Here is a 16,807-nt window from a genome sequence, read left to right on the forward strand (position 1 = left end):
AATGCAGGTAGCTTGTAGGAACTAGGAGTAGTCCCCAGCTGACTGTCAGCAAGGAATGGAGACCTTAACCCTTCAACCATAAGGAAATGAGTTCTGCCAATAGCCAGTTTACTCAGAAGAGAACCGTGAACCCCAGATGAGAACCACAGACACTGGGAGACCCTAGGCTGAGAATCCAGTCATGCTGTGTTTGGCTTCTGACCTACAGAAACTACAAGAGAGTAAATGTGTGTTGTTTTAAGTGGCTAAGTGTGTTATGTAATGATAGAAATGGATACAGGCAGCCCAAAATCCACATACTTAAAAATATGGCAAAGAGGGGGAATATGCTGACAATCAACTTGAATAAAATTGAATGGGATATTAGTATTTATTTCAGAAAAAGCATACCTGGAGCCCCTGGATGGCTCACTTAGTTAAGCATCTGCCTTCTGCTCAGGTCATGATCCTGGAGTCCTGGGATCAAACCCCGAGTTGGGCTCCCTGCTCAGTGGGGAGTCTGCTTCTCCCTCTCTCTACCCCTCCTCCCTGCTCATGTTCATTCTCTCTTTCTCTCAAGATAAAGAAATAAAATCTCAAAAAGAACACAAAAACAAAAACAAAAAAACTCCTCATATTTAAAGGCTACTCCTGAAGGTATAATACTAATCACTTGGCTGGTGAAAAATGAATCTAGTGGATCCTATTCATTCACTCATAAAAGAATATTCCTTCTGGACCCACCACATACCTAACATTCACATGAGCTAATTTCACAGTGACAGAGAAGCCATTAGATGAAGAGGTTCTGCATTTTCTTTTCTTCTAGAAACCCTGAATGAAGTTTAGAGTTATTAGGTCAATGCATGTGTTCTAACTTTATAAGTGGATGAGGAATACTTGTATTTCTTTTATTAGAGGGAAATGTTTGAGAAACTGAAATTTCAGATATAAATATATACCTTTCCTCCTCTTTTCCTTTTAAGCAAAATTTTAACTAAATTTTAGTTGATACGACTGACAGAAAATTCAGGCTGTGAGCAGAAGAACTAAAAGAAGGTGCCTCCTTACTTTTGCTCCCTTTATTAAACAGGAGGGATTTGAGATTTCTGATTTATTTCTCTTGTTCCCTTTTATTGTTCATGAACTTAAGGCTGCATTCCATTGACTCCAAAGTAATTTCTGGGAAAAGATCTGCTGACATTACAGGGTATCTGGATCATTAACCATGTCAGTGCTGACCGAGGAGATAATGTTCTGGCAGAAAATAGTTATTTGTTTAAAACAAAGGCTGAGATGTTGTCATTGCACACATCCTTATAGAGGGTGTATAGCTTATTTTTGTGTAAAGTTCTCAGGAAACCTCGAAGCTAAAGAAAATGCTATCGATTAGAAAGCAGAGTTAGGAATATTGTGTGTATTATCCCCTTTCTGTCCTATTCCTCCTAGAAAATAAAATTGACAACTTGGTGTCCCCTAATTTTTAGGGTCATCCATCCTTTTGTTCCATTAGGGAATGTGCTAGTCATGGCACGGGGAGGGAGGTTAGGCCAGGGTACAAAAATGAACGGTAAGGGGAAGAAGCTGACTTGACAAATGAATCCCATGGAGAAAAGTTGAAGGAATAAAGTGTCTTTTGTCTGAAAAAAAGAAAAGATAGTGTCTCACAGTTTTTCTTTTATAACCGAGGTTGGTGAATGTCTTTTTCGTGTTTGGAGAGTGGGGCACTACCAGATTACATAGTAATATTATGTAGATATTACGCTGGCATATATATAATGAGAGAGAAAACAAATTTATACACTTTTCTGATGAAATTAAAATATAATAATGGAAGGATTTTTTTTTCAATACCTGTTTACCAATGAGAAGATTAGAATTTGCGGGGGAAGGACAGCATTTTGCTTAACTGGGGCTGTAAGTAATGTTCCCTATTTTAAAATCGTTGCAAATATTCATCTGTAAAAACTTCTATTTTACAGTCTATACAAAAGTAAGTGCTGAGCTGCATTTAGTGCACAGGCCACAAGTTTTCTGGCCTCTTCTGTTGATTGTTTTTGACCCTGAGAAGCAGTTACTCTCAGCATTCATCGGGAATTGCATTAGAGGGAACGAACATGAATGTCGGTGATAGGAATCAGTACTCTGTACAGGAAACCATAAAGACAGTAGGCAAGGGATGTGGGGACAGAAATACAGGGAATTAACTAACCCTTCTGATGTCTGAACTCAGATAAAAAAAAAAAATCTCTTAAAAGTCTATATACTCCATGCTATATCCAGATATTTTTTTTTCTAGGTGATGACTTGACAAGTGTCCATTTTTAATGTTTTCTCTCCCCTTTACTATATAGTTTTTAAGCTTAGTTTTGTTAATACCCAACATCAATCTTACCTGTAAATAAGGTCTGGACCTAAAAATAACCTGTTCTCCATTAAGGTCCATCGATTTCTATGAAGTAAACACTATGTAAGAATTTCAATAAAGCAATGCACTTACAAATACACTACCTGGATTTTTTTTTTTTTTAATTTCTCTTATTGTAGAGTAAAACTCCAGTATAAGGTACTGGAGTACCTGGAGTACTGGAGTACACCATATTTATGGTGTATTAGGTTTCACTGTAGACAAAAATATCTTCCCCTAATACAGGGGTGTATGTTCAACATTGACTAATATTATGTACCATAAACACCAGTGTCCTAGTTATCTGAAAAAGTAGGCTCTGCCTTTAAGATAAAACAGACTCAGCTGTGTTAGCATTTTGCAAGCTCCCTGACATCACAACTGTTAGATTTGTTGTCAGGGAGGAAAACTCAGCAAACACATATCATACTTGCATTTAACACTTTTGCTCAAGGTAGAAACAATTTTAAAAAGCAACTTTATTTTAGCAGAGCATTGAAAACCTGCTTGTTTCTCTTCCTTTTTTTTTTTTTAAGATTTTTTTTTTTTAATTTATTTGACAGATAGAGATCACAAGTAGGCAGAGAGGCAGGCAGAGAGAGAGGAGGAAGCAGGCTCCCTGCTGAGCAGAGAGCCCAATGCGGGGCTTGATCCCAGGACCCTGGGATCATGACCTGAGCAGAAGGCAGGCACCCGCTTGTTTCTCTTCCTTAAGCTTTACTTTTGTATAGTTTGTAGAGAATGTAATATTTTCCTCATCCTACACTTGATCTTAGCCAACAGGCTAAGAAGGGATTTTCCTCATCCTCAAATAGATGAAGTTTGTCGGGTGTAACACTTCTCTGTGTAATGTCCACTAATTCTCTAAGAATCATGCTAGATGCCTTCTTCTCTAGGAAACTCCTCTTACTGGCCCTCATGCCCACATGGGGCCCAGCCTCCTTGTTCTCCCACAGCACCATGCCCCCATTCCTACCCTTACACTTCCATACTGTGTTAGGAGCCTGTTTAAAATTCCATTCAGTCTAACCCAGTTAGACTTTGTGCAACTTTAAGGCAGAGATCATATCTTATCCACCTCGCTCTACCCCAGGCACCTAAGCACAGTGCCGAACACACAGTAGGAGCTCGTGATAAGCTTTCTAAATTAAAAGGTGAGTGAATGGATGCACTGAGGGATAACTAGATGAGTATGAAAGTTCTAGTTTCCCCAGGGATGGACTCGCACTGTTTTCCAAGGAGGTCAGCGTGACTCCTTGCATAGTCAGGGTGACCATCACATGATTCTGGATGTAGGATAAGGATCAAGAGCAGAAAAGAACAGGAAGAGGAAAAGGAGACCCCCAAGAATGAGAAGGGGCCATTCCCTGGGAGCAGGAGGAATGCGAGGTGGCCCAGGGTTGCTGGAGATAGGGCCTTTGAAATGCTTTCCTCTTCCCTCCCAGTCTTCCCTTTCTTTATTATTTATTTACTTTTTGGTTCATCCCTACTGTTTTGTAGCACTTTTTTTTTTTTTTTTTTTTAACAATTCCCTCTCTCTGCTGAAAGGCCCGGAGGAAGCTCTGCTTGGCCAAGCTCTATGGGATGAGAACCCCCGTCCCTGCTCTTTCTCTTCCCCCTTCATTCTCAGTGCCACTGAGTGGTGATGAGCAAAGACACAGGAGGATCCTGTCACTTTTTCATCGCTGAAGACATGGAGACCTTTCCTTTTGTTTAAATACAGGTGGTAGAGTTGAGGAGGGTAGAAAAGCCTTTCTTTGGTGGGAGCCTCTTCCTTGTCCTTTAATACCAGTGCTCGAAAGTCATTTTATAGACTCCTCAGCGCCCAGGGCTGCAAGTACATTCACAGATTCCTTCCCGCATCTGTAGTGCACTTCTCATTGTCTCCTCCCCACCTTTTTTTTGGATGGATTTAGTTTTCGGTAAGGAGTCAAACATGTCTTTGATTATCTGACCAACCTGTGTTTACCCCCTTCTCCTGCCCCAAACTTCAGCCCCATTTCCAACCACTGAAGTTGGGGAAGAAGCTCTATAAGAGCAAGTGAAGGCGAGCTGCCTGCCCATCCCCTCCAGTCAGGATTTGGGGAGCCTGGGGCAGGGCCCCAGGAAACATCTGCTGGAGACTCTGGGAGGTAGAGGTGTGGACATGCCTGGTTTCCACACTGACTGTGTCTAAGCCCTCTGCCACTCATGCAAAAACTACGTGTACGTCCTCAGGAGAACATTCCGGTTCTCATTTTTCTAATCCATCCGATACTAATTAGAAAATGAGAATACTTATTCATTTTTACAGCAGTCAGTTTTCAAAAAGAAAAGAGTAAGTTCATAGACACGAACTATGAGGCAATTTTTCTCTCCAGAAAATGATGAGACCAGTGAAGCAGCAGACGACGCAAACGGTTCGCTGGTATTAGTGATCTAGTGGCTGCTGACATTTTAAAATTTGGGAACATGTTGAAGCAAGTCTCTTTGTTTCTTCGAGTATTATTGCCTCTTTTCTTGCTTTGGTCTGATGCAGGCCAATGTAGTTAAAACTCTGATATAAAGGGTAATTTCGTAGCCTCAGAAAGAAACTTCTGTGCTTTCGAGGGGCTTATCAACATTTTCTTATACTTGTAAGGCAAACACATGTATAAAAAAAGGGACTTAATATCTGATGTTTTCTAACGTTCGTGGAAACCACTTTGATGGCACTGCATGGACAATACCAAAGCTAGAGAAGAGAAGAGCAATATCCATCCAGATTTAAACCATCCCAAGGACAGGATTCCACACACATCCAAAGGCTCATCACTTGAGCAGTTAAGAGCAATGAAACCTTCAGAATCACTTACGGAGAATCTCTCTAACCATTTGTGCATCCTGATACTCTACTGTTGTGTAAACATTTTTTTTTTTTTAAGATTTTATTTATTTATTTGACAGAGAGAAATCACAAGTAGGCAGAGAGGCAGGCAGAGAGAGAGAGAGAGAGGGAAGCAGGCTCCCTGCTGAGCAGAGAGCCCGATGCGGGACTCGATCCCAGGACCCTGAGATCATGACCCCAGCGGAAGGCAGCGGCTTAACCCACTGAGCCACCCAGGCGCCCTGTAAACATATTTTTATCAACACTTACAAGACACCAGTTTTAATAAACAAAGTAACAAACATAAACTATAGGATTCAGGAGGGTAATTAGTCCAAACAACTGGCATACTCACAGTTGCATTTCTTCTGAACAAACCGAAGCTTGCATGCTGTTCTGTAGGTGGAGAGTCGGATGCGATCCAGATCTTGAGCCCCTGATGGGGGGGAGAAACGTACACATATGGTCTGCCATGTGTGTGGAAAGCGATTTATAATATTTATAAAGAAAACGGCCATAGATAGTATAGCCCATTCACTTAACTTGATTTTTATCTTTATTAGACTACAAATATAACTTTCAGACTAGAAAAGGTCTGCCTCACATCCCTCAGGTTCTGGAGGAGGAGAGCGCGCGGAGCCAGCACGCTGGTTGTCCACCGTGTTCGTGGGCGGAAAAACACGGCCTCAGCCCTGTGGTGTCTGCCACTTCCGAGAACAATCTGCTCAAGCTGTGACTTTAAACAGCAAGACGATAGCAGTGTCGTCAAACAAGCATTTTAAATGCACTGTGATGGGTCATCAGAATCTGGCTGTGAGGGGCGCCTGGGTGGCTCAGATGGTTAAGCCTCTGCCTTTGGCTCCGGTCATGATCTCAGGGTCATGGGATCGAGCCCCGCATCGGGCTCTCTGCTCAGCAGGGAGCCTGCTTCCTTCTCTCTCTCTCTACCTGCCTCTCTGCCTACTTGTGATTTCTCTCCTCTGTGTCAAATGAATAAATAAAATCTTAAAAAAAAAAAAAGACTCTGGCTGTGAGGGGAGCGCTCACTGAATGTGGGGTATCTTTTCTATGTGATCTTAGGTCCACTGCTTTTATTTATTTATTTGTATTTATAGGATTATTTATTTATTTATCTGAGAGAGAGAAAGCGAAAGAGAGAAAGAGGGGGAGAGAGAGCACAAGTGGGGGGAGAGGCAGAGGAAGAGGAAGAAGCAGAGTCTGGGCTGAGCGCAGTCTCGGGAGGGGGGTGGGGGGTGTGTGCTCGATCCCAGGATCCCAAGATCATGACTGGAGGCAGATGCTTAACTGACTGAGCAACCCTGGTGCCCACATCAGCTGCTCTTAGAACCCTCAGTTTTCTCATCTGGAAGTTGGGGATGATGATACCACCGCTTCTTACTTCACAGAATTAGGAGTAAATGCGTCACTACGCCTAAGCACAGAGACCAGGGCTTGGCACAGAGCTGGCGTCGAGTTTTCATCAGTATTGCTAGTGCGTATCCTGCAAACTTTCCTGTCAATCTCAGAAGAGACTCCTTTTTAAGAACAAGCACTACTCTTTCTTATACTGTGGCTTCCCACTCCTCTCTCTAAAGAGAGGAACACCTTCCCCATATTCTTGAAAAAATTTGCTCATTCTATACTTCTACTCAAGAACCCAGCATGGCTTCTGCTGCTCACCAAATCTGAATGTTCTGCTGCGAATCCAAGCCCCTCTGTGTGTACTTCCCATGCCACCAACCCAGCAATATTTCCTACGACTCTCCACCCAGAACCTCTGCCAGGCTGGGGCTGGTGTCCTCACAGTGCCCTGTGGACGGGCTGCTTGCTACATCCACACCAGAGTTCCTGGTGATCCTCCTACCCTTTTCCGAATGAGCTGATCTCTAGACTGTGTATAGAACATAGCAGACTTTCAACAAATGTCTGTTCTTCTCTGCTTCCAAATATTTGGCTTTCTTTAAGCCCATGTTTATGGTTTGTAACAGATATAAAGGCACAGAGCTATATTTGACATGTGTTGAACTTTACCAGTAAAAGTGCTACATAAATGATTCAAAATAGAATAGTTAGGGTAGCAAGTAAATGAACTGGCCTAGAAATAATTATATTAGGAGGCCAATTAAGTGCTTTCCTAATGAAATTCAGGGGGAATTAGCAAATGTCCTGCATTGAGAGCATTTAGCATTCCCTTGAATCAACTGATCTCTTTAGATTCGTTTAAAAATGATATCAATATTCCTATTACTTCCCAGTTTTATGAAGCAGACCATTAAACATTCATTCTTGTGAGAATGTGTTACTTGACAAACAGGCTCATTGACACTGGGTGCCTGAAGGATCAAAGAGCTAGGTAGGGCCCATCCTCCCCCAGTGCAGGAATTCTCCTAACCATGCCCTTAAGAGATGGACATGTGGACAATGGCCATATGGATTATTTTCAGTGATAAGGATGGTTATAACTTAGTAAAAATAAATGAGCTTTAAAGTCAGTAAGCCTTAATCTTTCATTTCCTAGTTGTGTGACCTTTGACAAGTTTTTTAAATTCTTTTTTTTTTTTAAAGATTTTATTCATTTATTTGACAGAGATCACAAGGAGGCGGAGAGGCAGGCAGAGAGAGAGAAGAGGAAGCAGGCTCCCTGCTGAGCAGAGAGCCCGATGCGGGGCTCGATCCCAGGACGGGGCTCGATCCCAGGATGGGGCTCGATCCCAGGATGGGGCTCGATCCCAGGACCCTGGGATCATGACCTGAGTTGAAGGCAGAGGCTTTAACCCACTGAGCCACCCAGGTGCCCCAACCTTTGACAAGTTTTTACTCACTACCTGATTTCTCCATGAATATGGTGATTACAGTATCAGCTTTAGAAGCTGGTAAGGTCTGATGCTTGTACCTAGTGAGCACTTAATAGCAGGTGGGACTCCTTAAAAGGCTTTTTATACCACTTCTGAGTAACAATAAGTGATACTGATAGCGCTAAGTGATAGAGATTTCTTTTTTATATTTGAGCTTTAATTTGTGTCCTGATAAGTTCAATTTATTTGATCTAATTTCCTCTCTGGAGACACATCATTTTTCCTCCCTGTCACTTGATAATTTATTTCTCACACATTGGGAAGCAGCTATCACGACCATGACTAGCATCTTCATTACCATCTGAAGATTATGTAAAAACACCCCTCTCATCATGGAGTTTAAAGTTTAGCTGGGATCATAACTTCTTGACCTTTTAGATTGGACAGGTTCAATTCCACAGCCATTTCAAGGCCATTGTCTACCACAGATGGAGGTACACAATAGGGCTTCAATACATGCCTGTTGCTATTATTATTCTCATTATCATCAGGCATGGCTTTGAGACCTATATCCATTCTAGTCTTCTGGCTCTATGGGTGGCTCGTAGCTCCTTGAAATGAGATATACAAAATTAACCAAAATGCCACAGTTATTGCTTTGTCTGTGCAGAATATATAGAAAGCAATCATTGCCACTTTTGATAAGACACTTACTAATACAATTAAAAAAATTAAATGGCTCATTCTGTGTCTTTTCATTAAAAAGTGGGTTTAAAAATCATATGTACTTACATCTTATCAGATCTTTTCTGTTTTCTATTTAAATGCTTATTTGGAGGCTAAAGATAGGACTTTGTATTTACCTGGTTAGTTTCTTTTAATTTTTAGCTCGTGCTTGTAACCATTCTAAAATTTTTTATTTTGCCACTGGCATCTCCAAGGGACTTCCCAGTTTCGTGTCCTCTGTAAACCTGAGAGGCTCCTGTGGAACAGGAACTCTCTGGGGTATTGAATAACCAGAGACGAGAGACTATCTGAAATGCCTGAACGCTCAGTCTGCCTTTTCCCCTGGAGGAATATGTCTTTTTACTGATGCTGAGCTTGGGTCAACAATCACTAGCTGAAAATAAGTCTTTAAAAGAAGACATTAGGGACACAGATTATTTGTGTAAATTCTGGAAGGATAACGATAAGCCCCAGGTGTGAAAGGGCTTCAATATCCCACACAATTAAATATCTTAGTTCCAGCAAGGCCGTATCCTCCGAGGACAGAAACCATGGCTCCTCGGCACCTCCTTCTCATAGAGGCCCTAGGGGCAATTCAGCAAAGGTGTGACTCTCCTGCAGGTAGTCAAGAGGGGCACAGAGATGATGCTTAGGGACAGGAGAATGAGACGGTTCCCTGCCCTATCACGATGTGGACTTAATGGACCCTCTGTTTTGTTCAGGAGTCAGGAAGGGGTCTGAGGGTCTCTCGCTGTTTCCTATTTACATAAGTTCCTCCTGGCTGAGGATGTAAGCCCTAAGTATCAGACAGGATGTGGTGAGCAATGAAACTGAGCTTTGCAGACATTAGCTTTTCACACCACTTTGCACAGACAATGTAAGCGGCAACAGGATCCATATGGTTCTGGGACCCAAAAAAGCTGAGCTGAGATATGCTGCACCAGGCGCTTGCTCTGTTTATCCAACTTATTTAAAACAAATTTATTTGTCTCTGCCCCAGTAAACCATAAACTTAATTCAGTTTTACATGTGTGGTCTCTTCTCAAAAGTCTATAAGCTCCTAGTCTGCTGTGGCAGTAGTCGCATGTCTTCTGTGTCCAAGGCATTGGTTAAAACCGAGGACATGAACAGGTCCCAAATAGATTCTTCTAGTATCTACTAGAGGCTGTCCTGCAAGCTGACTGACCCATTGCTTATTCCTGCAGACATGGTCCCATCACCACCTCTAAATCTACGTAATTACAGCGATTCAGCTCACATTGCTCTAACACACCCACAACGTAAGAGACTTTGCCAGTATCTTGCTGAAATTAAGGTTCGTTTTTATGCTATAGTATTTTCCTGAGCTAGCGGTTTAGTAGCCTTATTAAAAAGGGAAATTAGCTGACTTAATTCCTTTATAAAAAAGACAGAATTTGAATAAGTGAATGAAAAAGTCAGTAGAGCAATCCTTGTTCTTAAGCATCTTGAAATATCTAGGATTAGCACTATTTTTATTCCGTCATCTGGAAAAAAAAAAAATCCGTCACATAAAACCTGCAAGTTCATACCCTAGACTCTCAAGACTCTATAGTTTTCCTTTTTAATAAAAAAGAAGTACAGCAAAAAAATGAGTATAGTATTTCCCTATTTTTTTCTTTTTTTACAATGTCCTCTTCATTATTTCTGAGAAAAGTGGATGGTATTTTTTTCTTTTAGTATTGTATCATTGGGATATAATTCTTTAAAACATTAGCGTCAACTCATTTAAATAATATATTAGATTTTCTTCATAATGATAGAGAGGGGCTGGGAGCAAATAAGGGTGGAGATGAATAATATTTTCTAGACTTTTGTATATATTTGAAATTTTCATAATAAAAATGTAAAGCTAATTCACTTAAGGTAACTTGCTCTCTCGTACCATCTCCTTAAATCTCTCATACCCATGTCATACTTGGAAGAAGGTGATAAAGACAAAAGCAAAGATGGCATTAAGAAATTTCGATAGATCACAGGGGCACCCAAGTAGCTCAATCAGTTAAGTATCCCACTCTTAATTTTGGCTCAGACCATGATTTCAGGATTGTGAGTTCAAGCCCTCTGTCTGGCCCCACACTGCCCCTCTCCCTTCTGTCTTCCTTTCTCTGAAAAAGAAAAAAAAAAAGAAATTCTGATGGATCACAGTGCTATATTCTACAAATCCCATTTTTCCTCTTTTATTCTTCCTTCCAAGATTTTTCTCCTCTCTTCCTGTCCTTCCTTTCCTCTCTTACTCCCTCCCCCCGCCTTCTTTCTTTCTTTTTCTCCATTTATCCATCTATCTTTTGATCCAACCAACCAACCTTACCTAATTTTTGGCTTTCATTTTTTTTACTATATTCTGAATAATTTCACACAATTCATATGTATTTTGCCTTTCATGTTTTGATAGCTCATCATAAAGCCATTGGTATAGTCATTCAGATAATTAAATATCTCATTAATTTTTCCAAATTCACTCAATAAATATCTACTGAATAAAAAAGAAGCCTATGAACAATGTATCTGAAGTCTTCCATGCTTGCTGATTGACCGGATGTGTGTGTGTGTGTGTGTGTGTGTGTGTGTGTATGCGTGTGTGTGTATGTGAGAGAGATAGAGAAGGGAAGAGAGAAAGGAATTTGGGGTTCAAGGATAATGCTCAAATTTCTATGTTAGGACACTCAGTGGGATGGGGAGGCCCTCACCGGGCTATGGTAAAATACAGAAGAATAGGTTTGTAGGTGGGTGAATGAAGAGTTCAGTTTTGGGCTCACCGAGACTGAGGTGCTCGTGGGATGTCCAAATGGAGATAATCAGTGGCAGTTGGATATAAAGATATAGAACTCCTGACTATGGAGTACATTTCCAGAATTATTAACAAACATATAAAATGCAGCAATTTGTCTTCATTGCGCCAAGACTGGGAATATTTTTCCAAGAGGTGACTTTGCATATAATCAGGGGTCCTTAGTGGAATTAATGTGAGCCCACCTCAAGCTGCTTCATTAGTAGAAACCTTGACAGTGAGGGAACAGGCTAGAAAGGACACTGAGTTTATATCCTGACTATTCTAGATAAGCTGGTTTATGAGAATGGCTTTGAAGGACTCCTTGAATCTTGTGAGCCATAACAATAATGGTGAAGCCTTGACAGAAAGTGAAATTGTAAATGGAGGCAATCAAACAAAACTTTGGTAAAATCTGGCTTTAGGGTATCTGGAAGGTGCCAAGAGACATAAAAAGAGAAGTCAAGTGGTCAAAAAAAAAAAAAAAGCAGAAGAGTGGACTAGAGTGGTGCCATAAGAGAGTATTTCCAGAGCAGTGACCCATGGTATTAACATTTTAAAGAAGCTGAGAAGCAAGAGAAATGAAGAAGCAAGTGAAAAAAGTCCCTGTATCCACCATGGCCTACCAGGGGTGCGGTGGGCTCATGGGAGCAGTCTCATTCATGGCATTTTTCTGAGTTTTTGAAATCAATTTTCCTAAAAGTCATAGTGTTACAAAATCATACTCTAGGTTTCATTCCAGATACCCATGTGCTGACTGTAGTCAACTTTCTGAAGAACTATCTGCGTTTGAACAATTCAAGTGTTGGTTGAGTGCGAATATTTGCCTCTCTCTGATTTTCTATCCCTCCTGTGCTTAAAGGCAGTGGTAGCACTCTGATTTCTCCTCAGGACCTTCTTTACCTCGGTAGGTAGTCTTCCGAGTTCTAAAAGAACGTTTTCCAATCACTCTCCTCTGATTAAAACCTACCTGTCCTGTGCCCTGTAGGCTTGTAAACCAACATTTACTCAGCATCTGAGGTGAATGGTTTTGAAGGTAAAGGCCTATGGCTTATCCTTAAGAGACATTCACAACAGTGAGTGACGTGTTCATAAGTGAGGGTCATATAAAGCAGAGTGATGTTCTCTGACAGCAAGAAAACAGAGGTGATTTAATTCCAAGAACAAACAATTTATTCTGCTAAAAGCCAATCTGATAAGCTGATATGAGCTGGTAAACTCATTTGATGGCTGAAAAGCCAAAGTGAGGATGACATTTAACTTTAACTAAGTCTTTTCAGTTTTAATCTAAGGTACTAAACAAACTGATAATTAGGGCATTATCCTCAAGAGAGTTTTGGTTAAAGGCAACTTGTCTAGAATTTCTTTAATCAAAGTTGTTGGCCACAGGGTTACTGTTTCATTTTGGTTTTAACATAAGGCTAGTCTTTTTTTGGCTTATTTGAGTCCACGCTACCCTTAATTTCTTTACCATTTCTTCTTGCTTCTGCTGCTTGTGTTTCTGAGCTCAGAGTAGATGTTTCTGAGCTCAGAGCAGATGTTTCTGAGCTCAGAGTAGATGTTTAATGAGATGTTTAATGTTATCACGTGAATTTGCCTAAATTTCTTACCCATTGTTGTTCTCATCAATTACAATGCTCTATTCTTCGTGTCCTCTGTTTTTTGGCCTTTGAAAGGCATTAACATTGCCCACCCCCCCCCACTCCCAGTGCTGACCAACCTTCAGACAGGCTTCTTCCTGACCCAACACCTCTGACCTCCTTTCCTTAGAGCATTTACTTTAGAGAACTTTTCATTGTAAATTCTTTGTCTGCTCCATTGCAGAAGTAATCTCCCAGCCTCTTGCCCGTTTTACAGCCCAGGAATACCTTTCTTAAGGACAGGGGAGCCAAACCTTTGAAATGCAATCATTGAAGGAGATCTCCAATTGTCTGTTGTCATAGAAGCCTAACTTTCTAACTGGGACAATTAACAAACACAACTGACCACCCTCCCCACTAATAATCTCCAGGACTTCTGCACTAGTTCAGCCAGTACTTAAAAACCCTCTTGCCTTCCAGATTGAGTTCAATCTCTCTTTTCTCTTGCAGTAGGTCCTGACTGCTTTGCAATAATCTTGAATAAAGTCCTCCCTGCCTTAACTCCTTTACATGCAATCTTTCTTTGGCATTTGTAATTCCCAAAACAAAGACTCTCTTTGGCACTTTCTTTTGCTGTTTAAAAAAATTTTTTTTCCTAGGGGCACCTGGGTGGCTCAGTTGGTTAAGCGACTGCCTTCGGCTCGGGTCACGATCCCAGGATCCTGGGATCTAGTCCCGCATCGGGCTCCCTGCTCAGTGGGGAGCCTGCTCCCGGCACCACCCGCAACCCCCCGCCCTCCGCCGCCTGCCTCTCTGCCTACTTGTACCCTTTCTCCCTCTGTCAAATAAATAAATAAAATCTTTTAAAAAATTACTTAAAAAATTATTTCTAGAAAATACTCAGCTGACTGGATTTACAATTTCCTCCCTTTTTAGGTCCTTCACAGATACCTGGGGGAACTTAACTTTCCAAGGCCTGATGTCAGTGTTCCCTGATAATAGTTTCCTTGTCTTGTCTTTTTTTTTTTTTTTTTGGTGTCCTGCAGATTGAGCTGCTGGAATAACCCATATATTTTTCGACTATTTAACACATTCTCAAGGAGATCATCTCTCTCTTTTGTATGACAGCCTACCTATCACCATCAATTCTTCCTCTGAAATCAGCCAGTTGTCTTAACCATCAGAATCCTACATACTATGGACATGTCCTACTTTGTGTCTAAACAGGATGCTCACGAAAGCCTTGTTAAGGTCAGATGTGTATTCCCGTTTTGGGGCCAATATCTGGGTCTATTACTTAGCATATGCAAGGGAGAAAGACACAGAAGAACTCATAAAATGTTTCAGTAAAGTGCATGACACCCCAAAGAAGTGTCTATGAAAAGATAAAATTACAATTTGGGAAATGAATGCAAAATTTTCTTACGTTTCTCTGATTTGAAAAATTTAGAGGTTTTCTGGTTCTGTGGCTCTAACACTTAAATCACTCATCCTTTGATTTGGACAACTTTAACTCAGAAGACATTTGTGACATACATGTTTGTCTGTGCCAAGGACTACCACAGGTGTAGAAGGAACTGGGACAGTACTTAAATTTGGGTAAGTGTTTATAAAATCATGAAATAAGTCCTTTTAAAAAAATCATTCTTACAGTGTGTTGGCTGACACATCTTTAATGTAACAATGATAAATTCAGAGATTTCCCCCCAAGACTTCAGTGCTTTGTCATGTTAAATATTCATTAATTTTTCTTTTTCTGACAAAACACTGGCCCATGATATATGGGGTGCCTGACTTTCAGTCTAAGCATCTATGGTTTGGGAGGACATCTGTGCTGTCTTGCATTTTGTGGAGATGGGCAGAGGTAATTAAGTTCCTTCCTCGGTTAGATTTGTATCAACAAAGGGCACAATTCCAGGGGGGTAGCCATGCTGGAAGTGAAGATACAGGGCCAGACATAGCTGAGGAAATTGGAAGGTCATGGCTGCAACTCTCTCAGGTACTTTAGACATGTCTCTGAAAGTGGAAAAAGCAAGGAGCATGATTGAGATTCCTCACATCAATTTTAATTTTCTTTCCTTTTTGTTAGTTCTAACGTTGTCTTGGTGCCTCCAGATGATTGGGAAATGATAAAGAAAAATATGAATGTTATTATCTGGGACTTTCCTTTATCTGCTCCTGACCCTCATTCTTGCCAAATCAGTTCTAGTCTTCAGTAGAAACCTAATTTTGTCTACTGCTTTCTCAGAGAGAAAGGCTTACAACTCACTTCTGTTCATCCTTATGTCTTATGCAGGGAAGGAGAGATAAAAAGACAATAAAAGAATTGTACTTTTTTCTTTACAACATTGAATTTGAGAGGTGTGCCCCCTACCACGACAAATTCTTTATGAATAAGAAACAATGGTCTGTGGGGGCACCTGGGTGGCTCAGTTGGTTAAATGTCAGACTCCTGATTTCAGCTCAGGTCATGACCTCAGGATTGTGAGACTGAGCCCTAAATTGGACTCTGAGATTGAGCCCCAAGTTGGACTGTATGCTGAGCATGAATCCTGCTTAGGTTTCTCCCTCTCTCTGCCCCATCACCCCTGCTTGTGCATATTCTATTTCTCTCTTAAAAAGCAACAAACAAACAAACAAAGCCAATGGTCTGGAATGGAGACATTACCAACCAATTACTTATATGGCAACCAGACATTTACATAAATCAATAACCTTAATTTAATGGATTCTTCACTCAAGTAAGTAAATATAGTTTGGTTTCCCTCATGCAGCAGGTTACCTCCAAGCTCTTTCTGCTTTTTTTTTTTAAAGATTTATTTATTTATTTATTTGACAGAGAGAGAGAGAGAGATCACAAGTAGGCAGAGAGGCAGGCAGAGAGAGAGGAAGGGAAGCAGGTCCCCTGCTGAGCTGAGAGCCCGATGCAGAACGGACCCTGAGATCATGACCTGAGCCGAAGGCAGCGGCCTAACCCACTGAACCACCCAGGCACCCTCTTTTTGATTTTCTTTTTCTTTCTTAAGATTTACTTATTTATTTTAAAGAGAGAGCATGTGTGTGAGTAGTGGGAGGAGGTAGAGGGAAAGGGAAAGAGAATTTCGAGCACACTCCCCATACAGTGTGGAGCCTGACTCAGGGCTCAGTCTTAGGAGCCTAAGATCATGACCTGAGCTGAAACCAAGATTCTGAAGCTTAACTGACTGAGCCACACAGGCATCCCATTTCCAAACTCTTTTAAACTTTATTTTCCTTTTCACTTTTTAGGAACTGGTTTGTGGGACAGAGTCTTCTCCTCTCCATAAAGTCCAAATGACAGCATATAGATTGCTCTGGTGATCACGCCTGATTCTTCTCTCCCATAGGGACATATGATGTCATTTTGCAGTTAAAACATGCAATAATTCATTTCACAAACTATATCTAATGCCTACAGTATGCCAGACACCGCGATATTGTTGGGGGTATGAACACAGATTTTAAAATTCAGTGGACTGTATTTGTGCTAACACTATATCTTGTTTATCAAGTGTCCATGTATACATTTGGCTCTGTGAAACTTTTTCTTTCATAGAAAATATACAGTCTAGTAACAAATTTTAAGGGTTTGCTAATTTCACTCTTACCTAACAGGAAGCCCAACTGCTCATATGTACATTTCATACAAGGAATTTAGGATTTTAAGGA

The 16,807-nt window shown here is 40.9% G+C and overlaps 1 protein-coding gene across 25 annotated transcripts in view; it reads right to left on the bottom strand.

Annotated features, from left to right (window-relative positions):
- DTNA (dystrobrevin alpha) overlaps positions 1–16,807 on the bottom strand; it is a 355,640-nt gene that overhangs the window by 107,574 nt on the left and 231,259 nt on the right. For all 25 annotated transcript variants that reach the window (XM_044243173.1, XM_044243174.1, XM_044243176.1 and 22 more), the window contains one exon: positions 5,587–5,667. In XM_044243173.1, the coding sequence (XP_044099108.1) occupies positions 5,587–5,667 (81 nt within the window). The remainder of the gene's footprint in view (positions 1–5,586; positions 5,668–16,807) is intronic.

The sequence above is a fragment of the Neovison vison genome, chromosome 3, assembly GCF_020171115.1.
Source record: "Neovison vison isolate M4711 chromosome 3, ASM_NN_V1, whole genome shotgun sequence".
Lineage (NCBI taxonomy): Eukaryota > Metazoa > Chordata > Mammalia > Carnivora > Mustelidae > Neogale > Neogale vison.